The sequence below is a fragment of the Alexandromys fortis genome, unplaced genomic scaffold (genome assembly GCF_014885135.2).
Source record: "Alexandromys fortis isolate MF-2015 unplaced genomic scaffold, M_Fortis_MF-2015_v1.1 scaffold_83, whole genome shotgun sequence".
NCBI lineage: Eukaryota > Metazoa > Chordata > Mammalia > Rodentia > Cricetidae > Alexandromys > Alexandromys fortis.
This window is the reverse complement of record NW_026068001.1, coordinates 923,429-950,520: the sequence shown is the minus strand read 5'-3', so window position 1 is coordinate 950,520 and position 27,092 is coordinate 923,429. Positions and strand designations below refer to the sequence as shown.

Genomic DNA, 27,092 nt, shown 5'->3' with positions numbered 1-27,092 from the left:
ATTTTGTACACTTGTAGGCTTTTATAATTTGGAAGATGAAGCTTCCTTAAATGAAGCATTTCTCTGTCCTGTCCCTCAGCTGCTAGCACAATTCCTTTTTCCTTTGGACGAGGCTGCAGAACTTCAGATGGGAAAACTACAGCTTCCAGCAGCCATTGCGTACTCAGCTCTGAGTGTGTGCAATATACCACGCCTCCAGGCATTTCGCTTGCGCAGCATTCACTCGCAGAACTACACTTCCCAATGTTCTTTGCGCGGCACGTGATGCTCTGTCCTCCGCGGGCGCGGAGAGCAGTTGCTATAGCGTTGCTCCACTTTCTCTGATCCGGTCCCGGACCCAGCCCCAGCAGGGTTAGAACTGACTCCAGCATGGAAGAGGCCGATCGAATCCTCATCCATTCTTTGCGCCAGGCGGGCACGTAAGTATGCAGCCCCACTCGCTTCCAATTGCTCACATCCGGGACTCCAAAACCTAGTACCCCATTACCCAGGAACCTTAAAATCGAGACCTTGGCAACCAAGGGCCCCAACTTACAGGATCCTAAGCCCACCTACACCTTAACATCACGGATCTCCCAAACGTTTGACCTGGACATTTGGTAAGCCCAGAGGACTCAGGCACCTTATAAGACTCGAACCGTGGGAACTGAGACCTGAAATGTGTGATTTGGACACTAATATGCTGGGACCCTGATATGTAGAGGGTGTAAGACACCTGCACTCTGAGATCCAGGAAACTTACATTTCAGGACTGGCGCTCAGCGTCTCTAGAGTCCCTGAGACTGGACCAAGTAGAAGTCCTAGTCACGGACACCCAGGGTCTGTTGAAACCTAGGCTCTTCCCTGCCCCTGGGTACTAGCGCTTCCTTCTCTAGAAGGCTGTTTTCCCCCCTAACCCCTCCTCAAGCCTGCTGCTTTCCTCTTTAGGGCAGTTCCTCCAGAAGTGCAGACTCTGCGAGCTTTCACCACTGAGCTGGTAGTAGAGGCCGTGGTCCGATGCCTTCGAGTCATCAGTCCTGACGTGGGCTCTGGCCTCAGTCACTTGCTGCCACCAGCGATGTCTGCCCGGTTTCGCCTGGCCATGAGCCTGGCTCAGGCCTGCATGGTGAGTGCCCTCCTCCCAGTATGCACACCACCTTCATTCCCTTTTCACAGTCACCAAGTTCTTTGACACTCTTGCCTTCCTCTCTCTCCCTCTTTGTGGCTTGCCATTCATTAATGGTTAAAGCTGCCACATGTGTAGCCAAACCGTGCGATTAGTTCTGACTCTACTTAGCTCTACTCATCCTGGCTGTATGACCCTAACTCTGCCGTAGCTTGTTTCCTTATCTCTGAAATGAAGGTGCTAAAAGGTTGTGTGGAGTAAATGAGCTGATCCGGTTTACCCCTGGACTAGCTGTAGCCCCCACCTTTTAAGCTTCCAGTCAAGATTTCACCCCAGTGTTACATTGTATCCATTTACCTACGTATCCGGGCTGAAGAAAGACTTTGATTGCGTTATATACTTCCAAACCAAGCTCTGATTAGTTGTGCCCAGATCACATGAACCTCCTATAGGGCTGATTAGCTGCTGTTTCATGGCATAGAACTGGGGAAGGGATGGTTACCCATAGAAAGGTGTTCTGTTTTAGGAAAACATCATCTGTTACATTGTATTGTGCCTCTTATAGTTCCAAAACCACTGCTCTGTTAGATCAAATAAAGTGCTTCAATGAATCACCCACCCTCTGTTTCAAAGTAACTGTATCCAAGAGCTGAGAATTCTGCTTTTTTTGTAACTCATTTGTAACAAACTTTCTTTGCAACATTGTCTTTTAACCTTTTGATCTTTAGTTTCTGTCTGTGTAAAATGAATGTGAAAGCTAAACTGTGTCAAACTGTAGCTCAGTTTTAGAGGGTGTACTTCCTGGATTCAGTCTCCAGCATTCCAAAAGCAACAACTAAATTGCTCGGGGAAGAGTTGGTAGCATAGTCTGGCCACACGCATCCCCGGCAGCCTGTGCTTAAGGAATGAATGTAGACACTTCCAGCATACATAGTACGTTGCTAAGTCTGTGGTGGCAGGTCAGTGGAGTACCCAGTAGACCAAAGGGGACAGGGTCATCCAGCTGTTTACCTTGGGCAGTGCTTATGCAGTTTTGGTCTGAGCAGTACCCCTGTTGGCTCTTCCTGGTTAGGTCAGCACTCTCAGATTTGCCAAACTGTTTCCACATTCTTCTGTCTAGGGCTCTTTGCCTCATGAAGTGATCAGTTTGCCCCTGTTCAGGGCCACATTCTGGAAGATGGCTTTTTTTTTTAAAAAAGTTTATTTATTAATTATATATACAGCATCTGTCTACATGTATCCCTGCAGGCCAGAAGGCACCAGATCTCACTACAGATGGTTGTGAGCCACCATGTGGTTGCTGGGAACTAAACTCAGGACCTCTGGAAGAGCAGCCAATGCTCTTAACCCCTGAGCCATCTCTCAGCCTCTGGAAGATGGCCTTTTAAGAGAGAAGCTATGTCTTCTGCTGGGCACATAGTATGCTCAGTGGGAAGTACCAAGGTGGTGGATGGGATGAGGCTTTCTCTGATGTTCCCTTCTCAATGCTGTCTGCCTCTGGATGTTGTTGCTCATGTTAATTTCAGTATGGGGAACCTGGTGGTCAAGGGATACCTGTGATTGTCTGGTTCAGCAGCCATGGCTTGCCGGCAGCAATCAGAAAGGGTCTCCAATTCAGCATTGTGTGTTTGGTGTCTTCCTCTCTGTGTCCCTTGCTTTTGGTATCCATTTCTATACCTGAAACACCTCTGTGTTTTAGGCTTCTGTCACTGTATAAGGCTACTTAGCACTCTATTGCTGTGAAGAGACACCATGACTATGGCCACTCTTATTAAAAAAAGCATTTAATTGGGGCTGGCTTACAGTTTCAGAGGGTTAGTCCATTATTCTCATGGTGGGGAGCATGGAGGCACACAGACAGATGTAGCTGAGAGTTCTACATCTGGATCCCAAGGCAACAGGAAGAGAAGGACTCTGGGCTTGGTTGGCACATGCTTCTGGAACCTCAAAGCCCGCCGCCAGTGACACACTTCCTCTAACAAGGCCACACCTAATCCTTTAAATAGCACTGCTCCCTGGAGACCAAGCATTCAAATCTGCGAGCCTATGGGGCTATTCTCGTTCAAACCATCACAGCAGCTCACTCCTGGAATGAGTTTCCTTATCAGTCACAACTCTTAGATCATAGATGTCAGATTTTATAAGCTTTAAATTATGTAGCTAGACCCCAGTTGTTTTTTTTATTCTTGTGTGACCATGATCCTCTAATACAGCTTCTATTGTGACAGAATACATGAATACATATCATAATGGTGGTTTTTGAGTCAATATTCTGCACCAGGCACTGCGATAGCATGATGAGAACTCATTTAAACCTCGTGACAGTTGTCCCAGATGAGTACTTTTAATTTTTTTTTTTTTGATTTTTGAGACAGGGTTTCTCTGTAGCTTTGAGCCTGTCCCAGAACTAGCTCTTGTAGACCAGGCTGGTCTCGAACTCACAGAGATCCGCCTGCCTCTGCCTCCCGAGTGCTGGGATTAAAGGCGTGCGCCACCACCTCCCGGCCTTTTAATATTTTTTAAAAGAATGTTTAGGGTTTGAGAGATGGCTCAGTGGTTAAGAGCACTCACTGGCTGCTCTTCTAGAGGTCCTGAGTTCAATTCCCAGCAATCACATGGAGACTCACAATTATCTTTAATGAGATCTGGTGCCCTCTTCTGGCCTGCAGGCATATATGCAGACCGAATACTACATACATAATAAATACATTTTAAAAAGATATTGAAATTTTTTATTTATTTAGATTTTAGATTTTTCATTCTGTGCATATGAGTGCTTTGCCTACATGTATGTGTGTATATATGCATCATTTGTGTGCCTGGTACTGGTGGATGTCAGAAGGAGCTATTGCCTTCCACTGGAACTGGAGTTTTTTTTTTTTTTTTGTTTTGTTTTGTTTTTTTTTTTTTTCTGAGACAGGGTTTCTCTGTAGCTTTGGAGCCTGTCCTGGAACTAGCTCTTGTAGACCAGGCTGGCCTCGAACTCACAGAGATCCGCCTGCCTCTGCCTCCCAAGTGCTGGGAATAAAGGCGTGAGCCACCACCTCTGCCTGGCTAAAATGCGATTATCTATTTTTATGTGTATGGGTATTTTGCCTGCATGTGTCTGTACATCATGTACTTGCCATGGAGGACAGAAAGGGCCTTAGAACGTCTTGAACTGGGGTTAAGGACAGCTGTGAGCTGCCATGTGGGTGCTGGGAATAAACCCAGGGCCTCTGGATGAGCAGCCAGTGTTCTTAACCACTGAGCCAGTTCTCCAGCCTCCCCCTGGAACTGGAGTTACAGAGGGTCATGAGCCACCATGTGGATTCTGGGACTAGAACCCAGGTCCTTCAGAAGAGCAGCTAGTGCTCCTAACCACTGAGCCATCTCTTTAGCCCTTGCTATAATTTTCTTCTTACATAACAAATGTGAAGTACAGAGAAGTATTGACCCATGGTCACACAGTTGGTAAGAGGCAGAACTTGGGTGTGAGTCCAGGAAGTTTGCTTTGTCTTTGAACCTTTTTGGAACTCTTTTTTTTTTTTTTCTCCGAGACAGGGTTTCTCTGTAGCTTTGGAGCTTGTCCTGGAACTTGCTCTGTAGACCAGGCTGGCCTTGATCCGCCTGCTTCTGCCTCCTGAGTGCTGGGGTTAAAGGTGTGCGCCACCACCGCCCAGCCTCTCTGGAACTCTTGAGAGTCCTTTCTTCCTGAGCTGTGTGTTTGCTGATCTTTTGCCTGTTGTCATTGATGATGGTGGTGGTGGGAATTATTTTGTTGGTACTGGGGGTGGAACCTAGGGCCTTGCTCACATAGGCAAGCACTCTGAGCCACATCATCAGTTCTGTTTATTTTTAGGCACTACTTATATAATAGATAGGTTCATGACTTTCTTCTCAAAGGCGATGGATATTGTTTTCCTAAGCTGTCATTGCTCTTTTGACTTTGTTAGTTATATTTTTTTAAAGTCATTTCTTTTTTTTCACATGGGCAGAAATCCTTTGTTCTTTTATGGCATTTGGATTTTGAGTCATAGTTAACAAGGCTGAACTTTGTTTTTGTTTCTGGAGACAGGGTTTCTCTGTATAGCCCTGGCTGTCCTGGAACTTGCTCTGTAGACCACGCTAGCCTCCAGCTCACAGATCCTATTGCCTCTGCCTTCTAAGTGCTGGGATTAAGCCATTGTCAGCAAGCCCGATGAGCTTTAATCTCTTTTATTGATCTTATAATACTGAGTATGATGACTTTGTGGCCAGAATGCCTTGGTGATGCAGGTGGGGGGGGGGGAGTGGGAGGGTGATGGCAATTGAAAGAGTCAGGTGTGGTAGTCCCAGGGCCCCCAGATCAGGAGGCTCCTCCTTGATTGGCAAATGAGGGCCTGGCTTTTTACCCTCAGTATCATCATCTGGCTATACTTGCTAACCCCCAGGACCTGGGCTATCCCTTGGAGCTTGGCTATCAGAACTTCCTCTATCCCAGTGAGCCTGACCTTCGAGACCTGCTTCTCTTCTTGGCTGAGCGGCTCCCCACCGATGCCTCTGAGGATGCAGACCAGCCTGCAGGTATGGGATCTTGAATGGACTGTGTTCCCAGGGTGATAGGGGCTAAGAGAAGTGATAGGAAGGGTAGGGGCTAGATGTATCCTCGGGAGAATGGGTAGATCCAAGGTCAGAGAGCGGATGGATTCAAGGCAGGTAGCATGAGGTAGGAAATGAGTTGCCCAGCTTCCCTCCTGTACCTCTGCTCCTCACTCCGCTCTTATCATATATGGGTGTTCTTAGTGTTCCCAAATGTGCCAGGCCCGGTCTAGCCTCAGGGTGTTGGGTCCCTAGATTATTCTTCCCTCAGATCTCTTCATAGTCAACTCCCTACTAAGTGAGTCCCACCCACGGAGCATGCGCTGCTGAAAATAGCTCTGAACATCAGGCAACACAAAACTAAACTCGCTTCAAACGTTAGGAGATTGTTTGGTGTGACTGAACTGCTCTGTTCTTGAGCGTGCTTTATCTTTGTAGATGATAATATCACGTCAGAATGTCAAAAGATTAAATACGCCCTCAACTCTTGTGCCTTCTGCTCTGTTACTTCAGCAAGGCCTTTCTCTGGCTGCTCTTTGGAACATTCCAGCCCCTTTTTAGCAATCCTTCTCTCTCCTGCTTAGAATAGATGGTCCTAATGGTCCTATTCATGAAGTTTCTTTTCTGTTATCCTGCTGACGCTATGAAGATGGGGACCTTATCACTTTTGTCTCCTGAAGCGGTGTTTAACGTGGTAACTGGTACCTACCTACTTTAAGCTCAGTAACTGCTGGATGAGCAAGAATGTTAGTTGACTCCACCTGCACTAGGAGGCAAGGAATCAGGTGCTACAGCTGGCTTCCCAGTACTTTCAGATTTGTGGCATGTCACTCCTTCCCTATCCCCCCGACCTCCACCCCTCACCCCATAGGTGACTCGGCTATTTTCCTTCGGGCCATTGGGAGCCAAATCCGGGACCAGCTGGCCCTGCCCTGGGTCCCACCTCTCCTTCGAACTCCCAAGCTGCAGCGCCTCCAGGTGGGATCCCCACCTCCTGTCCATCTGGACTTGTGCCCTCCTTGCCTTCTTTGCCCTCATGCGCTTGCTCAGGTTGTTGCCCCCCCCCCCCCTTCACTAGTACCTCAACCTAGAGGCCGACTCTGCTCTCTCCACAGGGCTCAGCCCTCCGGCAGTCATTCCACTCCAGCACGTTGGTTCTGCCTGAGCTGAGTTCCAGAGGAGGTGAGGCTGCAGCTGTATGGATCTAAGTGAGGAAGGGAGAGGAGTGTGTGAGCATTGGTGTAGGGCGGTGAAGGGGGAAGCTGACTGGCACTGTTTCTGCCTTCAGAGCCACGGGAGTTCCAGGCGAGTCCCCTGCTGCTACCAGCCCCCACACAGGTGCCCCAGCTTGTGGGGAGGGCAGCCTCCCTCCTAGAACATCACGCCATCCAGCTTTGCCAGCATGTGAGCAGGGATTGCCCAGGGGATGAAGACCTAGTGTGCCGGACACATCGCCTCCCATCCCAGGTACCATCATTGTTCAGCTCTCCTCCCAAAGCTTCTGCTTCCCGTGGCTCCTCTTAGTTCTCCACATCTCATTGTCCCCACTCTGTCCCTCTCTTCTTTGCTTCTCCTCTGTGTGCACTTGCCTGAAAGAATGGCTAAGAAGGACGGAACCTGCAGCAAAGCCTTCCACTTTGCTTGCTTTCCTGTTCTGAAAAAATGGGCTAGTGGGGTAGCGAGCTCGCAGGAGTTTTAACTGGGACTGTTAGAAGTATCCCCTGTGGGGACTGGGGCATGTCCCTGAGCTGTCTCTGCCTCTGCATTTGTCACTGATCCTCATGGTTTCTGGCTCTGGGTGTCTGCACCATCTCCTCCTCTTACTGTCTTTCTTGTTCTGTGGTTTTCCTGCCCCTCTCTCATCCTTTCTGTCTCCCCATTTGTATGCTGCATTTTTTTTTTTTTGGTTTTTCGAGACAGGGTTTCTCTGTAGCTTTGGTGCCTGTCCTGGAACTAGCTCTGTAGACCAGGCTGGTCTCGAACTCACAGAGATCCGCCTGCCTCTGCCTCCCGAGTGCTGGGATTAAAGGCGTCTCCTCTCCCTACCCTCCCTGTCCATTTTTGCTTTTGTCTCTCTCTTTCTTTCTATCTATCTATCTATCTATCTATCTATCTATCTATCTATCTATCTATATCCCTGCCACCCTGGTTACCATGTTTGCTTGTACTTTCTCTCTCCCTGCCCCATCTTCTGGTGTTTTAGGGGAGATTTGAGACAGGGTGTCACGATATAACCTAAGCTGGCATCACAATTTACAATCTCCTTGTCTCTGTCTCCTGAGTGTTAGGACTACAAGCATGTACCACCATACCCAGATACTATTTCTTCTTTAAATTAACAGGAATTTTGAAGCATAAATATAGACAGATTGTTCTAATGATTCTTGTCTTCTAGTCTTCTATTTCCTTTTAACTTTCCCCTGTATTTTAAAGCAAATCTCAGAGCTTGGAATGTAGCTCCATGGTAGAACACTCTCCAGACATTCACAGGGCCCTGGGTTCCATGTTCAGGAGCAAATCCTAGTCAACCCAAACTGCCACACAATTTCCACTCCTAAGTACTCAAGATGATGAGTCATTACTCACAAGAACATTTTTATGTAACCCTTGTGCCATTTTTATACTGAGTGAAATTAATGATTTCTTCATGCCCTTCAGCACTGAAATGGTTTCTGTTCTTCTCTCCGTTGCTTATCTCCCTCTGTCTTGAACTCTGACCCTTTTTGACCTGGTACTCTACATTCTGTGTCTTTGCTGCCCACCATCCTTTCCGTCTCCTTCTGATCTCAAAGCCCCAGGTTCACTTTTCTCTCTTCTTACATTCTGCAGTGTGAGGAGTGAGTGGGTAGAGAAATGGTACCCACTGTGGAGAAAGGCACCTCTCTGTCCTTGGGGAGCTCCTAGGCCAGAAGGGCAGGGAGCTGCCTTGGTGAGAAGGCAGGGTCCAAGGGAGCAGCAGGCCCCTATGCCTTCCTCTTCCCCTGTCTGTTCTTTCCAGGAGGATTCCCGGGCTGCACAGCAGCGACTGCACAAGCAGCTGGCTGAACATCTGCGTCAGAGCTGGGGCCCAGTTGGAGCCTCGCCACAAGTCCGAGACCTAGGAGAGATGCTACAGGCGTGGGATGCTAGGACTACGACTAGCGCCCCCAAAGGCTCCCGCTTCACCCATTCCGAGAAGTTTACCTTTCATCTGGTAGGTAGGCCAGAGTGGACAGGGAGTGTGCTGATGGCTGCCTTGAGCGCTGCTTTCCGTATTAACACCACCATATTCCATACAGCTTCCCCGTGCCCACTGAGTAGGCCTTCCAACTGGGAGGCAGTGCCCAGAGGGCTCCCCTAGCTTCTTGGGACTTGAGTGGAGAAAGGGCAGACAGGTGGTGGGACTTGTAAGGGGTGTGCAGTGCTCCCAGAACAGATCCCATCTTTCCTTTGGGAAACATATTTCCTTTGGGAACATCTTTTTTTCCTTGGACACCCACTCAGAGGAATGCCTGCTTTTCTCATGGACATTTTGGTCAGGGTAGTTACAGGGTCGGGATGGTTACGGAGTTGGGGGTAGTTATAGGGTCGGGGTGGTTAAAGGGTTGGGGTGGTTATAGGGTTGGGGTGGTTACAGGGTCGGGGTGGTTACAGGTTGGGCTGGTTACAGGGTTGGGGTGGTCAGGGTTAGCCTCAGGAAGGTTTCCTTGTGGTCAGCCACTCTAATCTGCAGTTACAAATGGTGTTTTATTCTCCTGTAGTCACAGTCTGAAAACTGTCACTGGTTGAGCAGACATGGGTACAGTGTTTGGGGGTGCTTTGGGGTTTGAGGCGGAGCTGTGAAGGCTGGGACCTTGTGTGACTAACAACCAGGCTGCTACTTCTATCCATAGGAGCCCCAGGTCCAGGCCCCCCAGGTACCAGATGTACCAGCTACCTCCCAGAGGCCTGAACAGGTAAGGGGAGAGAAAGAGAAAGAGAGAGAGAGGGGTCAGCCAGGCTATTGCCTGTCTTCTGGACTTGATGGCTCCACCTAGACTGGCCTATGCTTCCCAGGACATACGGGCAGCTCAAGAGCAGGAGTTAGAGTCCCTTCGGGAGCAGCTGGCGAGTGTGAACCACAACATTGAGGAGGTCGAAGCTGACATGAAGACCCTGGGAATCAACCTTATGCAGGTAAGGGGCTGGGAGAATGACCTGGGCTGGATCAGGTCAGAACTAGGGCCTTGAGAGCTGATCTGAAAAGGTCTGTAGATGCCAGGCTTATTAATGGAGGATATTAAGGATCTCTAATATTCTTGAAGGTCTAGGAGAATTTGTGGGGCCAAGAAATATGTTTAATTAATGGCTTGGTGGACCTATAGGGGTTAGAGGCACATTTGGGCACCAGTCAGGCTTTGCAGGGGGGCATAGCAGCTATGGGCATCAGTGGAGTAAGATGGGTCTGTATGAGCAGGGGCTTGCAGGGCTTCTCAGGGCTTCTGGCTGTCAGTATGGAGCTGAAGATCCTGAGGTCTGTAGTAGATAGAGGCCATGGAGTGATCTTTGAGGCCTTGAGCTGGGCCAGGGCCATAATGGGCTCACTAGGATTATGAGCTGTATATATGACTGGGAGCTTGGCTGTGAGTATACCAGGTGGAGACCGAGTGTCGACAAAGCGAACTCAGCGTGGCTGAGCAGGAGCAGGCCCTACGCTTGAAGAGTCGGGCGGTGGAATTGCTGCCTGATGGGGCTGCCAACCTCGCCAAGCTGCAGGTGGGCTGGGATTGGGGTTGGGCCGAGAGCGGTGGGGTGGTTGGATCTAGCCTGTTTTGACATATTTCCCTGACTCCGGCCAGCTTGTGGTGGAGAGTAGTGCCCAGCGGGTCATTCATCTAGCGAGTCAGTGGGAAAAACATCGGGTCCCGCTTCTTGCTGAGTACCGGCACCTCCGAAAACTCCAGGATTGTAGGGAGGTAGGTGGTGGAGTCCTGGGCTGTGGACGGAGATGTACTGCCTCCACTGGGGGCTGTTTCTGAGCTCTGCTCATTGCCTTCTGTCTATGGGTTCCTGGTAGCTGGAATCATCTCGAAGGTTGGCAGAAATTCAGGAGCTACACCAGAGTGTTCGCGCAGCTGCAGAAGAGGCTCGCAGGAAGGAGGAGGTCTATAAGCAGCTGGTAAGGCCGATTTTAGGGCCCTGGGCTGTAACTGGGGGTGGAGTGTGGGGCTTGGGCTCATGCCTGCCATGTTCCTGTCTAGGTGTCAGAGCTGGAGACTTTACCAAAAGATGTGTCCCGGCTGGCCTATACCCAGCGCATCCTGGAGATTGTGGGCAACATCCGGAAGCAGAAAGAAGAAATCACTAAGGTGTGCCACTATGGCTCTGATGGGTGGATCACGGATCACGTGGGCAGACAGGTGTAGGGTAGTTACACAGGGACTTTATGGTCTCTGGTAGGCAGAGCTGCTCAGGTAACACTCCAGCACATAAGAGGCACATACAGTATACCCCAGACACCCCAACACAGTGATGCAGGCCCTGACTGGATGTAAGTGCAGGCGCATGAGTACCATCGCTAGCCAGCCACCGTGCCCCAGACATGGACTGATGGCTGCCCTGATTTCTGCCAGATCTTATCGGACACAAAGGAACTTCAGAAGGAAATCAACTCTCTCTCTGGGAAGCTGGACAGGACATTTGCAGTGACTGATGAGCTTGTGTTCAAGGTATGGAGCGGGTGGGGAGGGGGAGGGCGGGACTGGGCTGTTGCCTATTGCTTGGGCCTAGCTTTTCTCTCAGGAGGGGTGAAGGCAAAGTGGTAGGAAAGAGTGGGTCTAGACGGGGCTGGCGTCATGGACAAGTGGGAACGGTTTGCTGACACGTTTGCGGTCCCTTCTGTCTTTTCAGGACGCTAAGAAGGATGACGCTGTCCGGAAGGCTTACAAATATCTAGCTGCCCTGCATGAGGTGAGGGGAGCCATGTGTCTGGTGGACTGGCTGTGGAGGGCTAGCACAGGCACAAGCAAGCCTTGCATTCTTATTGTCTCCAGAATTGCAGCCAGCTCATCCAGACCATTGAGGACACAGGCACCATCATGAGGGAAGTTCGAGACCTTGAGGAGCAGGTGAGATCTGGGACTAGGAAGGGGAATGGAGGCAGACCAGGCGATAGTTCCTTGCTTTACACTAAGAGTCTGTGAAACCAGACAACTGAGAGCTAGAGGCTCAGCCATGGGGCCTGTTGTATCTGGGACCTGGAGCTAGCCAGTCGTCTACTCTGAGCCCTGGCTTCTAGCTTGAGGTTCCTCATGCCTAGCTCCTAGAACCCATGGTAGAAACTGTGACTTTGGGTGATGGGAAGGACATCCACAGAAGTCTGATGATGGGAAGGGACCGGCTACTGTTGCAGGGATGGGGGGAGCAGAGAGTAACGCAGTAGAGGGGTAGCCAGCAGGGGCTGGGAAATGGGCCCTGCATACTGAAGATGTGTGCATTGTGTTGTCTTAGATCGAGACAGAGATGGGCAAGAAGACTCTGAGCAACCTGGAGAAGATCTGTGAGGACTACCGAGCCCTTCGCCAGGAGAATGCTGGCCTCTTGGCCCGGGTCCGGGAGGCCTAGAGGCCTGATGGAGGTCTCCTCGCCACAGGCAGGAATTTGGGGGTGCTGGAGGCAGTGCCCAAGCACTGGTTCTAGCACTTCCTTCCGTTCAGCCTTCGCGTTCTCCTGCTGGGATCTTAAACCCAGATGCCTGCTTATCGGGTCCCATCTTTGATCAGGGTGATTGTCTAGCTTGGCCACAGTTTATTAGATGGGCACTGGGGGCCAAGGGCCTTCTATCCCAAATAAAAGAGAAGTTCTTCTGTGGTCCACGCTGAGGCATGGATTGGGGCTTGGGGTAGAGGACTGGGGTCAGTGGCAAGTGAGACATGGGGTAGATTTTGATGAGTCAGTGTGTATTCATGGAACTCAGGAGATACAGTGAAGGGGGCTGCATGTGTGTACATGTGTGAGTTCTGACAAGCTGTGACTTGATATGTTGGGGCATGGCATAAGACTGTGTATTACTAGTTATGCCTGTGTGGTTTTCTGGGATACAATCCTGAAGGTTCCGGTGCTGCTGTTGTGCAAGGGTCTTCATATGTACCTATGTGTGACAGTTAGTGCCCATGGTTCCCGATGTGGCTGTATGAGTCAGTAGGGCTGCAGTCACGTGAGACTGCAGGACTATGCAACTTTGAGGGCAGGCGAATGTACCAAGGCAGGCTCTTTGTGTTTTAGGGTTTGGGTTGAGTCCAGGAGACAGTCTTATGACCATGTCTGTGTCATTTTTCCACTTGGGAGTGGCCAAGGCAGGCTGTATGTATAGCTGGGTCTGAGGGCTTTTTGGCTGGAAAGCCTGTCTTGGGGCTAGGTCGGGGTAGGGGCCGGGCTGGGATTGGTATCCCTCAGCCTTAAGGCGGAAGATATAATCCAGGAGGGTAGCTAGATAGGGAGCAGAGGCCTTGGCAGGCAAGATGGCGGAAACATCATTGCCTGGTCTCTGTAGATATGTCCAGGACTTGCCTCCTTGCCTCCACAGCCTCCGGTTTATGTTTTGGCCCCTGTCCATCTTTCTTTTCTTGGTTTTGAGGTCAAGGACAAGGATTGGAGCACTTGCTGGGGCGTTGGCTCCTCTTCTTGCGAAACTCAAACTCATCTACGGTCCACACCGCTCCCTTCTCGCTTTCCACGCGCACAAAGCACTTGTGCAAGCTCAGGTTGTGGCGGATGGCGTTCTGTGGAAAGGGGGGTCAGGACCCCAGGCAGGGATGGGGTGGATAGTCAGGCAGTGAGTTCAGCAGACCTCAACACTGACCTGTCCCTTTCCCCTGTGTGTTGCCCAAGGTCACCCACCCTTGGAGCCGTCCCAGCCCCCACTGTATGGAGGTGCTCACCTTCCAGGTGGCCGGGTGGTTTCGGAAGTAGGCAAACATGCGTGTGAACCAGTGGTAGATTTCATTGAGTGTTCTCTGCTTCTCTGGAGCTTCCAGGATGGCCTGGAAGTTGGAGTCAGGTGGAATGAGCAGGCTTCCTCAGAACTGTGCCTGAGGTGAGGGGAGCCTCTCTGCCTGGGATAGGTGTGTAGTTGTGGGTCACGGGAGGGGAGGGAGAGGGAATGGGATGAGGCATGGGGGCAAGGGTGAAGTTAGTAATGGGGTGGGAAAAGGAAAGGATAGTCTCTAGTGTCACAATTTGGCTTGCACTGGCCTGGCTTGTGGTAGTTTTTGGTTCAGGGATAGATCTGGGGTGAAGCTATCAAGAAGGATCACATCTTTGAGCTTCTCAGAGCTGAAGTTTGTTAACGCAGGATCCACTCTGGGTGCACAGGAGACAAGTACCCCCACCCCCCGCTGCGAGGTCTAGGCTGCCCTGCTTACCCATCGGATGAGGGTGGCGTAGGTGAAAGGGGGCCTCATGTTATGGAACTTGAAATAGTCCATGTTGTGGAAGAACTCTGTCGAGGGTTTGGAATAGATCAGGCCCCGTGAGCTCCTCACACCTTGCCCTACCTTTGTCTCCACACTGAGTCCAAGACCTGAAACCCTGCCATTAGCACCAAGGGTGGAGGGGGTGTCTGTGATCACACACAGGTACTGTTTGCGGAGTGCCTGCCCGGTAAGTCCACAGCCCAGGCCTGGCAGGTGGGAATGGATTGGTTGGATGAATCCACTTGCTTCCCCTTGAGGCGAGGAAGAAGGGAGGGTTCTTTGGAATTAACTAGGTCCCTCCCTCATGATGACCAAATGAAGTAGCACATGCCAAGGTGAGGCATGGCTCCAGTCCCCAAAAGACACAGGGCTGGAGCTATGCATTTGTAACCATTGAAGGATTCTCGGCCTAATTTATCAGGTGCATTTTCCTCCCAGATGCTGGTGGGGGTGTGAGGGGGATGGGGAGCTCCTTTGTGCTCCCCTGACACCAATGGGGTCAACAGACAGGGTGCAGAGTACACTGACCTGGAAAGGTGCCATTTCCATGGCTTCCCCAGAGGTGCCTCCGCACTGCAAACAGGCTGTCGGAAGCCTCCCGGGGTCCGGACCAGGCTGGGAGAACGCTGCCCTGCGCGCTGGTGGCTACAATGCAGCAAGAACTCTTGTCCATTGAGGCCTGGGTGGATTTGGGAGAGAATAGTGATTGAGAGGCTTAAGCTTTAAATTTCATTTTCTCCTTTTCAAAATTCTTTTGTATTTTTATTATTAAACTTATTTTTGGACAATTTTGCACATGTCTGCAATACATACAACAGAGCACTTGCACCCTACTTCCTCCCCCTGTTGCTTCCCATTTCCTCCCCACAAATCTCGCCCCATTCATGTCTATTTATTTTGTTCAGAAATGATTATTATTAATTCTTAGAGATGTAGCCCTAGTTGGCCCAGAACTTACAGAAACTTACCTGCCTCTGCCTCCTGAGTGTACCCCCATGCCTTGTCTATTCATTTTGTGTCTTACTAAATTATTTTTTCTGAGATAGTCTCACTATATATTTCTGGCTGGCCTTGTACCTTCCATCCTCTTCTCTCTACCTCTGGTGTTCTGGGATTATAAGTGGGTGTCACTACAAAGTGGCTGCTATTTTATATTTTGGTTTCTTGAAACAGGGTCTCTCTGTGTAGTCCTGGCTGTCCTGGAGCTCACTATGTAGACCAGGCTGCCCTCAAATTCACAGAAATCCACTTGCCTTTGCTTCCCAAGTTCTGGGCTTGAAGACATGTGCTACCACACTGGCTTTCCATTTTACTTTTAAAAATGTTTGCTTGGTTGTGTTTGTTCGTCCACCCATCTGTTTGCCTGCCTGCCCACCTGTCCGTCCGTCCATCCATCCCATCCATCCATCCATCCATCCATCCATCCATCCATCCATCTGTCTCTGTATCTATTTTTCTACTTACCTATGTACCTACCTCTGTATCTATCTATGTATCTATCTATCTATGTATCTATGTATATGTATGTATGTATGTATGTATGTATGTATCTATCTATCTATCTATCTATCTATCTATCTATCTATCTATCTATCTACATATCTATCTAATCTCTCTACCTATGCAGGGTCTCATGTTGTGTAGTGCAGCCTAGTCTGCAATTGACTATGTTGCACAGGATGACCATATCAACCTCCCAAGTGCCGAGATTACTACCTAAGCCACTACTTAGTTTCCATTTTATTTTTATTTAAAAAATTGTTTTTCTGAGTCAGGGCCTCATGTCACCCATGCTGGCCTCTAGCTTATTCTGTATCATAGGATACAGAACTTGAACTCCTGATCCTTTGCCTCCACCTCTGGAGTGCTGGGACTATCGGTGTGAGTCATCATATCCTGCTTCCATTCTACTTTTATTATTTATTTATTTTTTAAAATATTTATTTATTATGTATACAATATTCTGTCTGTGTGTATGCCTGCAGACCAGAAGAGAGCACCAGTTCTCATTACAGATGGCTGTGAGCCACCATGTGGTTGCTGGGAATTGAACTCAGGACCTTTGGAGGAGCAGGCAATGCTCTAACCACTGAGCCATCTCTCCAGCCCCCTCTACTTTTATTTTAAATGAACAAAAATACTTTATGTGTATGGGCATTTTGTCTGCATGCATGTCTGCACCACATGCGTGCCTGGTGCGTATGGAAGCCAGAAATGTGCACTGGATCCCACTGGAACTGGAGTTAGAGAGAGTTGTGAACTGCCCCTGGAAGAGCAGCAAGTTCTCTTAATCCCTGATCCATCTCTCCAGTCCTCCAACCCCACTTTATTTTAAAATTTGCATTTACTTATTTGGTTCTATTCATATCTCACTTGTCTCTATGTATGATGTGTGTACATCTACATGTTTGGATGTGTGTAAGTGCTGGTGCATGTGTAGAGATCACAGAGCAAGCTTGGGTGTTAGTCCTAACCTTTCACCTTGTTTGAGATAGGATCTCTTGTATGCCTCTACTTATGCCAGGCTAGCCAGCCTGTGAGCTCTGAGTTGCAGGATTCTCTTGTTTTTCAGACAGGGTTTCACTATGTAGACCGGTCTGACCTGAATTTATAGAGCTCTGACTGCCTCTATCTCCTCGGTGCTGGGTGCTGGGTGCTGGATTTAAAGGCCTGTGCTACCATGCACAGCATTTTAGGTAATTCTGTTTCCACCTAAGTGCAAGGGGATTGCAGACTTGAACTACTCTGCATCCGGTGTGGGTGCTAGGGTCCAATCTCAGAGCCTTTTACTTATATGGCAAGCACTTCCCACTGAACATTCTCCCCAACTCTGTTTATTTGTTTTTTTTTTTTTTTGTTTTGTTTTGTTTTTCAAGACAAGATTTCTTTGTGTAGTCCTGACTGTCCTGGAACTCACTCTGTAGACCAGGCTGGCCTTGAACTCACAGAGATCCACCTGCCACCTCCCTAGTGCTGGGATTAAAGGTGTCACCACCATCTGGCTATTTGTATTTTTTTAAAAAAAACTTTTATTCTTCTCTCATACATCATGCCCTCAGTTTCGCTTCCCTCCACTCCCAGTCCCTTCCTCCACATCCCCTCTCCCCCAGATCAACCCCTCCTCTGTTTCTGATACAGTAAGACTGGGCACAAGGCAAGGCCCTCATATCATAAACGTGGCAACCGAGCATCTTTTAGAGATGAGGTCTCTATGTTAGTCAGGCTGGTTTTGAGTTCAAGGCTTCAAGTGATCCTCCTTCAAGTAGCTAGAACTTGCATACAGTGTGTCTAGTGAGTTCAGTGTTTTCGAGAAGGCCACCACCCTCTTGTCACTTGCAGGCTGTGGTGGACCTCCATAAAGGGGCAGTGGGCATTTTGTTTAGAGTATAGTAGTGTGCATGCTATGAAGCCATAGATGCTGGGGCTGGGGATGAACAGGGGCTGAATTGGGATCCCCTAGTATCCAACTGTGAATTTGGAAAAGTCCACTATGTCTTCTTGACCTCAGTGTCTTTATTTAGTTAGGATGACCGTGGTGGCTCCCTGCATTGTAGTATGGGAATGGAAAAAGTTCACATCGGCCAAGTGCCTGGGACTGGGCGTGTGATGTGTGTGCTCACACGGGACCTACAGTATCCAGTGTTCTGAGGTTATTATCTTGAAATTGGAGTGTAGGGCCCTCCGTTTTCGCAGTGCTCCCTCTGAGTTTTGCCACTGGTGCATTGGGGTTATTGTCTGCCTATTTATCATTGCTGGGAAAAGGCAGAACATGACGTTTTGGGGTCACAAGGTCAGGGTTTGTAAGCATATTGAGGAGGTGGCAATGGCCTGTACAGGCCGGGGCTTACATATGAGAAGAGGTCATTTGGTTCTTAAGGGCCCCCAACAGTTGAGGTCTTCTGCCTCTGGACTTGGGGTACTCACCATAGCTGGAGCCTTTGACAGTGCCATCTTCCCAGCCAGGTGGGCCTGCATAGCACCCAGCTTCTCCTTTTCCAGCTCCAGCTGTGGGGATGTACACCAAAGTGAGGCCTCTACCTGGTCTTTCTTAGTCACCCCCTTGACTGCGCTAGGGCCTACCCTTGGAGGGCCCTCCCTCCCTCAAGCCCTCCCTCCCTCAAGCCCTCCCTCCCTCAAGCCCTCCTTCCCCTTAACCACACCCTGCAGGCTTTACCTGCTGCTCCAGGGACTGCACCACTTCCCTCTGGAGGAGGCACTGCGCCTTGCCCTTCTCATCCAGGAGGTGATCTGCTTGGCAGTGCCTGAGCAAGGAGAAGGTTTCATGATCATGGTGGGTCAGGCCTCCTGGCTTGCTGTACCAACTAGACCCTTTGGGAGATTTCTCTTTAGAGTCTCAGTTTCCCTGCACTCAACCACACCCCTGTCCGTCTCTTTCTCCCACACAGACTACTCTAAACATCCACTCTCCGGCAACTACTGGCTTTCCAGCCTGAGCTATTAGAAAGGCACCGAGAGGGAGGATGGCATTTCAGGTGGTGGGCACAGCCTACACAAAGGCCTGGCCGTACAGGAAGTACATCATTGCCAAGAGCTAGGTATGGTTAGTGAAACACAGAAGGAGAAGGGGACAGATATAAAGCCGAGGGGAAACAGCTACAGCTGTCGGGAGGAGCAGAAATTTGAGACTCAGTCATGTGTGTTGCAGTTAGGTGTGCGGGTTCTGGAGCCTGGCCGCCTGGGTTCATATCCAACATTCATCACACAGGACCGTTGTTAGCTTAACTGACACTTAATTCTGGTTGGCCTTAGTGCCTTGGTGTATAAAATGGAGATAACTATCAGCATTTATCTTTAGTATCATGTCTCATTTAAGTGAGGCAACCTGGGCCTAGAGAAGCCCAAGATCACAGAACCGGAGGGATAAAGTCTCAACCTTTACTACTTTGCATCCATCAGGAGGATTCTGAGTTGAGACATGCATGGCAGATCTCGGTTCAGATACCAGAAGCCCATGGTTAGTCAGCCTACTCACTTGAGAAACTCTTCTGGCTCCTCAAAGACCTTCTCACAACCAGGCCACTTGCAGACTCCGTTGGCCAGCAGTGGATAGGATCCTTGCGGTGCAGCCAAGAGGTTGCTGGGGATGGGGGAGGACAGGATATCAGCAGAGGGGTGGGCAGAGAGAGCGGGGTTCTTCCCAGCACTGGTAACTTACTTATCTTTCCTGGGTGTACCCGAGCGTGGGAAGGTGCAGAGTAGAGCTGGCTCCCTGGACACCCATTCCAGACTGGCTACATTGATCCCTGTGGGTAGAGACGGGGTACTTTTGGGGCAGCAGGCTAGGTTCTGTAGCTGGTCCCAGAAGGCCTCTACCTTCCTGGACCATTGAACACTGACTCACAGGACTCTGCTGTTCCCACAGAGCAGAACTTCTGACAGAGCAGCCTAAAGATGGCCATTGATAAGTAATGACATATTTACTAATGGCAGCCATTTGTGGTTGTTAGCATTCTACATCTTCAAGGTTCTAAGCCTGGCAGTTTTTGGAGGTTGAAGTTTTCATGACTCTTAAGACCCCTCTAGGCTGGAGAGATGGCTTAGTGGTTAAGAGCACTGACAGCTCTTCTCGGGGAACCAGGTTCAATTATCAGCATCCACATGACAGCTCACAATTGTCTGTAACTCCAGGATCCAACAAACTCAGAGACATACAGGCAAAACACCAATAAAATAAAATAAAAAAAATAATGGCCAGGCAGTGTTGGTGCATGCCTTTAATCCTAGCACTTGGGAGGCAGAGGCAGGTGGATCTCAGTGAGTTTAAGGCCAGCCTGGTCTACAAAGTGAGTTCCAGAACAGCCAGGGCTGTTATATAAAGATACCCTGTCTCGCCGGGCAGTGGTGGTGCACCTTTAATCCCAGCACTCGGAGGCAGAGGCAGGCAGATCTCTGTGAGTTTGAGACCAGCCTGGTCTACAAGAGCTAGTTCCAGGACAGGCTCCAAAGCTACAGATGAAACCCTGTCCCGAAAAACAAAAAACAGACAAACACAAAAGATACCCTGTCTCAAAAAAACCAAAAGAAAAAAAAAAAGACCACCCCCTAGACCTCCATAGGACTGTAATTCAGACAAGTTTGTTATGTATGTGCAAAGATTCTGTGAAGCCATAGGGAGAAAGCTGAGATGTTTACCAGGTGGCAGGCCAGGCCGGGCCTTGAGGGAAAAAACTCCAGTGGCAGCAGAAGGTGGTGGGAGGCTGATCATGGCTGGGTTGTCCAGTGGGCGCACTTGTAGTACAGGGGTCTGAGCATGCGCATCTACAGTGGAGAGCTGAGGAACATATGGACCATGGCTCAGCCTGGCTTGGGCTTTGCTTCACAGTTTTCCTGTTTATTCCCTCTTCCCAGCCTGCTCAGGTTCCATACCTGATGCATGAAGTGTGGTCTGTCTTGGAGAAGTGCCTGCAAGTGGGGTGAGGGGCCCAGTCGGGCCCCAGAGGGTGCCACCATGACGAGGGGTACTGTAGGCAGCTGGAAGGAGAAGACAGATGCCATAAGATGCTAAGCCCCGCCCATCTTCACAGTTCTGTGTCCCATTCATCAGCTCTTCACTGAAGTTCCACGTGGTAGGAACTGTTAACATATCCAGTTCATAATGTGGAATCGGAGGCTCATGGAGACATTCACCAATGTCAAACAGTTTAAAGTGGTAGAGCTGGCCCCAACACTGTCACCTTATCTTACCTTTCTGGGCTTCAGCCATCTCCTCTTGTCACAGCAAAATGAGGACACAGGGCTATGCCCATGGGATCATAAGGTCTCCTTTTGGGACAAGGATTGGGAGGGTGGGGGAAGCCTAGATCTCTTAAGGCCTGGGGAATGGGGATTTTTCTTGGCCCTATAACATCTGCATAAGTCAGACTTGCCTGGGACCCATAAACCACTTCCTGTGCCCCAGCCAGCGCCCCTCCTGCCACATGCCACAGTAAAGGTCGGCACCTATAGGCCCAGGTACCCCACCCTGCTTGCCCCATTCTGGGCCCCGGGCCTCACCTGCAGCTGTGATGGTGGCAGAGGGTTCAAGGAAGAAGTGTGGGCCCCACCTCTCAGGTCCCGGCCTTGGAAAGTTCCCCCAGGACCCCTGGTCCCTAGGAGTTCTGAGCCCTTGGGTGCAGTCTTCCAGCTTGGCAAGACTCCTGGGGATGGACCAAGGGCCAAGGAAGGGGCCACGGGCTTGGCTGGCCTGGGGTTGGGCATTGGGTTCTTTTCAGAGGCAGGCTGCAGGGACAACAGTGGAATGGAGTCACGTGCGTTCCAGGGACGGTGTAAGATATTCATCCACTTGAACCATACAGGTAACCTCTGATCTGAGTAGGTGTTGACCAGGGTATGTCACAAAGGGCCCCATAACTATACCCCAAGCCATTACACACATACACTCTACCCTGATATGTGTATGTGTATAAAACATAGATATATGTATATAGCCCCCACATGTACATGTCCAGCATACACCACACAACCTTGTTGTGAATGTGGGGCTATGGGGAGTCGGTTTGTGGGGCCTCAGCTTTCCAGTAGCCCATGCATTCTGCACAGGCCACAGTCTCTGCTGATTCTGCTGGGGCTCGTCTTAGATTCTCTTCTCATTATTTTATTCCAGTGACTTGGGCATGAGCTCAAAAGATTCAGCTGGATGCCACGAGAGGAAAGGTTGCAGGGAGCTAGCGGTACTAGTGAGAAGTCTACTGCGATAGTTCCGGCAAGTTGCTGCTGCTGCTGTCAGCCTGGATAGTGGCAGAGGAGCTGGTAGGAAGTGGCTGGATACTCAGTCTCTTTTGAAGACAGCCAGGAAAAGTTGCTGGAAGCTTGGATGTCGGAGATGAGAGAAAGTATCAAGATGACGTCTAGGGTTTGGCATTAGCAGCTATCACACAGTGGGCATTACGAGAGATGGAGGATGGAGGAGCAGTGATGTTAGTCAGATGTGGCTAGACGCAAAGGTAAGCATTTGATGCATGGGCAAACATGCAGGTAGGTAACTGAATTCAAGACTGCAGAGCTCAGGGCCACAGCGGGGGTTAGTTAGTCTTCTCTGGGCTTTTGTCCTGCATGGAGTTAGCATGGCAGGTGCCAAAAAAAAAAAAAAAAAGGGACAGGATTTCTTGATCCAGGGCCCTTGGGAGCTCCCCAAATTAGCCACATCCCTACATGCCCCAATCTCTGCTCCTCAAGCTTGGAATTCCTATACCATCCCTTTTTCCCTTAGCCATGCCTCAGTCTTCTGTGTTCTCCTCAAACCCTACATGGTGACCCAGGCCCCGCTGGTGAGCCCCAGTAACTTACAGCCCCTGAGGGGCCTGGCTTTTGTTTTTTGGGATCTTACAGTTCTAGTCAGAGAGGCAACCGGATCTTCAAATGACTATATAATTCTACCCCCTTTTAATTAAAGGGATCCCCAGGTTCATAATTCTTAGTCTTTCCATAGCCTTGGACCTCTTTTTCTTTCTGGACAGGGTCTCATGTAGACTGGACTGACCTGGAACTCACTATATAGCCAGATTTGTCCTTGAACTGTTTGCCTTTGTTTTCTAATTACTGGAATTACAAGTCACCACCAGGCTGATGTCTCCACATCTTTCTCTAGGAAGTATGTATCCATGTCTACAGTTGACAGACTCCCAGCTCTATCTATCTGCACATGTGTGTATGCCATCCTCTTGTCTACTGTACTACATGGGCTGGGTATACAGCTTCTGAAAACAGCCAGGGGAGCACGGAAGTGTTCTGGAAGGCAATTGCTTCTTTGCTATTATGTATGGGGATCGTCAGAACTGTGGTCCTGGAAGAGATTGGTTTGAGTTTAATATGGAGGTATTAAAATTGTAGTGTCTCATGGATTAAAATAGTAGTATGAGAACCAGGAGTCTGTGGAGGCTGAGAACACAGGCTTCATAGAACAGTGAGGAGAAGAGGAGCTGAAAGACCGCAGGAAGGCAGGCAGCCATGAGGTGATGCTTCTCCAAGAAAAAGAGCAGCAAAGAAAACAACCAGAAACTGGGAGAAGGCCAGGAAGAGATGACAGAAGGAGTCAACCCTGCTGACATCTTGACTTTGGCCTTCTAGCCTCAAAACTGTGCCACGATAAACTATGCTGTATAAGTCACCCAGTTTGTGATACTTCTTCACAGCAGTCCAAGCAAATGTGTATTAAGTTCCGTGAGTAGAATTTTCCACCATAGTGGCTTAGCCCTCATGGGTGGACCATGGTCACTTTCGAAGCAGTATGGATATTTGGCCAGAACTTATAAGAAATTTCCTCCCTAAACATTTCTGGAACTGGCATGACTCTGGGAAGCATCAGCACATTCTCAGAAAGGGCACTTAAATTGGATATGGTCTGTCTAGTGGTAGTAGGGACCTGGAGGGCTGGGCTGGCCAGCCAGCTTCCTGCACTGTCTGTTGGGGCGTCCCTTTTTGACTGTTTCTCAGAAGCTGCATGGAGGTTGTTTCTGGGACATAGAATATGTTTTCCTATCGGGGTCTACATCTGGGCCCTGTTGTCACAACCCCGACTTGGCCAGACTTTTCTGCCATTGACGTCATGGCGGCCGGATGCACCGGGCTTCATCGGCAACAAAGAGGAAGAGAAGGGGGCAGACAACCCACCCCACAGGTTTCGTTCCGAGAACTGACTGATCCATCCTGTAGCCGGATAGGCCCAGGGTGGGTGCAAGCGGATGTGGTAGGTGACGTCCATCTGGCCACCATGTAAACCCCAGGTTCTGTGGATCCTGTATTTCTTGGATGTCAGAGGGGCCCAAGGTTGAACACTTGGTGAGTGTTAGGCAGGCCTCATCGCTACTGGGACCCGTTGGGTCTTCAAATGGTACAGTAACCGAAACCTAGAACCGTAGGATCTCATTTCTTAGAACCAGTGGATGTCAGGAACACAGACTTTATAGGGTGCCTGGATTCACTTCCTTACCATGTGGACCATTCTGAGTCCAAAGAAATGGGAGCCATGTAAAGGCCAGGAAGCCCAAAACTCTATAAGGCCTCTTGCTGGGCCTGGGATGTCAACAAGTTCTCCTCAGCTTCCTTCCCGATAAAGGAAGAGGATTAGAAGGACCCTCATGTGTCCTGATCTGCAGGCCAGGCTTTGCCCTCCTTTCTAGTTTGGGACAGTAACAAAGTTAGTACATATAAAATGCCGAACAAAATGTCTGACTGGGAAATGGACACTTACATATGACTCCAGCCCCCCTCTCCTGGGACACTGCTCCCCAAATCATAACATCCTACCACAGATGGGAACAAGAGGAAGACATTCGGCCTGGGATTCGTGGAAAGAGCACACCACCACGCTCTTTGGCAAAACCTCAGAATAGTGGTCCCCAGGACCCAGCACCAACTCTGAGGACACAGTGCTCCTGATACTCCTCCATCATTGCTAGTCTCTGGTTGGCTAGGGCTTCCAACTGACTCACTGGCCCAGGGTTTGTGAGGCTTGGCCCCATGCCATGATTATAGACCATCTTGCTCAAATCTGGCTCCAACTTGTGAGAAGGCAGAAGAGGGACTGGCACTTCCTGATAACTGAGGCCACAGTGGGGGATGGCCAGAGGCACGGGCCCACTGAGATTTCTGAGATCAAAGCTTGTGTTTAACTGATACAACATCTCTGTGAGGCCTGGGAAGAATATGGGATGGAGGAAGGCCAGGGTCTTTCTGGCCTGTGTCTGGGGTAAATCATACATACATAATATACACATCCATTTATCCTGTGTATGCACGTGCACATGTGTGTATGAATAAAGACATGGGGAAACAGACATGGAGGAAGCTACAGGTATAGAGAGAGATAGACACAGAGACATGAGATGGAACAGAAATAGATCGCAGAGAGAGACAATGAGAGCTATGAGAAATACAGAGAAATAACGAGAAAAAGAATGAAAGATAGGGGATTGACCCAAATGATCACTGGCCTCTGACTGGAGGACTAATGCCCCTAGGTGCCAGAGACATCCATGGCTGGTATTGAATTGTTTTGCAAAGCAACATCAGAAAAGTGGTATTGCTCTTGTACAACAGATAGTAAGGATCAGAGCAGAGTTAAAAGCTTTGGCATAGGTCTGCTTGGAGACGATGGGATTTGCAATGAATGTAACATTTTAACATGAGGAATAGTGCAGGTGAGATTACTAAATGCTTCTGAGACAATCAGGAGAAAATAAGTGACTGGGTTGAATGATCAGACTACTTTCCCACCAGTACCTCTGCCCACTTGAAATGTCACCATCATCACCTGCTCTAGAATAATTTCCAGACCCACTGAAGACAACCATTTTAATGTCTGTCATTGTGTATTCCGCAATCCTCAGAAAGCTCCTCTGAGGTAGGTATTATTATACCCCCCACAGTGCATACAAGGAAATGGAGGGACAGAGAGGTTAAGTGCTGGTTCACATTCACACAGATGACTTGAGGTGAGGCTACATTGTTCCAGACAGTCTGGCTCCAGTACCCACACTTGTGAAAATGGAAAAAATGAAGCCATAAAGGAGACTGGAAGCCAGTATGGGGTGAACAGTTATTTCATTTTCAAGTGACAAAAGACTTTTAAACACAAAGCCATAGAGAGAAGCCACATGAGAAAAGAGGAATCTGAATACATAAAACACGTGCATTACAAAGCACAATAAATAGAAAAAAGCAAATGATAGGGTATGGTGGCCTGTGCCTTTAATCGCAGCACTCAGGAGGCAGAGGCAGATGGATGGATCTCTGTGAGTGTGAGGTCAGCCTGGTCTACACAGTGAGTTCTAGGCCAGCCAGGGCTATAGAGTGAGACCCTCTTTCAAAACAAAAACAACACAAAAGCACACAAATGGAGCTGGAGAGATGGCTCAGTGGTTAAGAGCACTGAATGCTCTTCCAGAGGTGGTTTCAATTCCCAGCATCCACGTGGCAACTCACAACTATCTGTTAACTCTAGTCCCATGGGATCCCACACCCTATTCTGGCCTCTGTGGGCACCAGGCATGCATATGGTGCACATGCAGGCGATACAGGCATACCCACAAAATAAGTAAATAAAATGAAAATACATATATCCACAAATGATGAATTTGGAGCAAATGTTTGCTATAATGCATAGCCAATAGAAAGTTATTGTCCTTTCCAAATTAAGGTCTGTAAAAAAAAAATCTTGTTACTCTATTAGGAGTTGGAACATGCTCATACAACTCTTCTCTGCAAAGCACAAATGGCCAATCGTCATTAAAAGTCACCAAAGAATGCAAAATTTGACAATATAGCAATTTTTACTTATGATGGTAAGGGATTAAAAATGGTAACAGCCACCTAAGATTAGCTTGCATAGAAACATTAGAAAACAAGGCAGCACTTTGGAAACGCAATTCGCAGAGAGAACAACAACAAAAAGCCTTAAAAATGCACAGCCTTCTTCCCCAGCTACTCCATCTTCAGGGTCCAAGGGGTCTGTTGTGCGTCTTCGTAATTAGAAGAAACCTGAATGTCCAACCATCAGCACTCAGTTCAGGCAATTCAGAGTGTGGTGTGAGGACAGTCAGGGCAGACATAAAAGATCACGTGCTCATTTTTTAAAGTATGCTACAAAAATGGTATTGATTGAATAAAGCAGGAACAAACCCCACATACAGCATGATTCTAATTTGTTTAAAAATACGAACAGCTCACAGTGAGAACTTACCATATACCAGTCACTCACAGGGCCACACGACTAAGACTGGAGACACGAGCTCACCCTAGTCCTGAACTGTCTGTCCTCCACGGACATGGATTCTGGTCACAGTCACACAGTCCTTTGCTAAACCATGGTTGACCGTGCTGTGAAGTGCCTTTCTCGAGGGTGTCCTCTTGTGTGACACAAGCAAAAGATCAATCACATGCTGAGACCGACCTGCCTGCTCACAATCCTCCTCCTAGGACAAACAACTGACACCCACTTTTGGGAAATGGAGCCCTCGAGCCATTATTAGTAAGTG

General features: G+C 49.1%; 2 protein-coding genes across 2 annotated transcripts; one reads left to right on the top strand and one right to left on the bottom strand.

Annotated features, from left to right (window-relative positions):
* The first annotated feature begins 257 nt into the window (after nt 1-257).
* On the top strand, nt 258-12,496 carry Ccdc22 (coiled-coil domain containing 22). Its single transcript, XM_050160863.1, has 17 exons — nt 258-419; nt 928-1,105; nt 5,518-5,650; nt 6,537-6,643; nt 6,781-6,847; nt 6,954-7,132; nt 8,664-8,858; nt 9,538-9,600; nt 9,701-9,820; nt 10,280-10,399; nt 10,483-10,599; nt 10,701-10,802; nt 10,885-10,992; nt 11,257-11,352; nt 11,534-11,593; nt 11,677-11,751; nt 12,134-12,496. Exons 1-17 carry the CDS (start codon nt 370-372, stop codon nt 12,245-12,247), a joined length of 1,884 nt encoding a protein of 627 aa, XP_050016820.1. The 5' UTR covers nt 258-369; the 3' UTR covers nt 12,248-12,496.
* A 135-nt stretch (nt 12,497-12,631) lies between these two features.
* Nucleotides 12,632-22,374, bottom strand: Foxp3 (forkhead box P3). Its single transcript, XM_050160864.1, has 11 exons — nt 21,112-22,374; nt 20,485-20,589; nt 20,251-20,389; nt 19,274-19,361; nt 19,091-19,195; nt 18,272-18,359; nt 18,022-18,102; nt 14,626-14,776; nt 14,047-14,123; nt 13,564-13,665; nt 12,632-13,404 (listed from the first exon to the last, which is right to left on the bottom strand). The coding sequence occupies exons 1-11, from the start codon at nt 21,394-21,396 to the stop codon at nt 13,261-13,263; spliced, it is 1,365 nt and encodes a 454-aa protein (XP_050016821.1). The 5' UTR covers nt 21,397-22,374; the 3' UTR covers nt 12,632-13,260.
* Between the last annotated feature and the right edge of the window lie 4,718 nt (nt 22,375-27,092).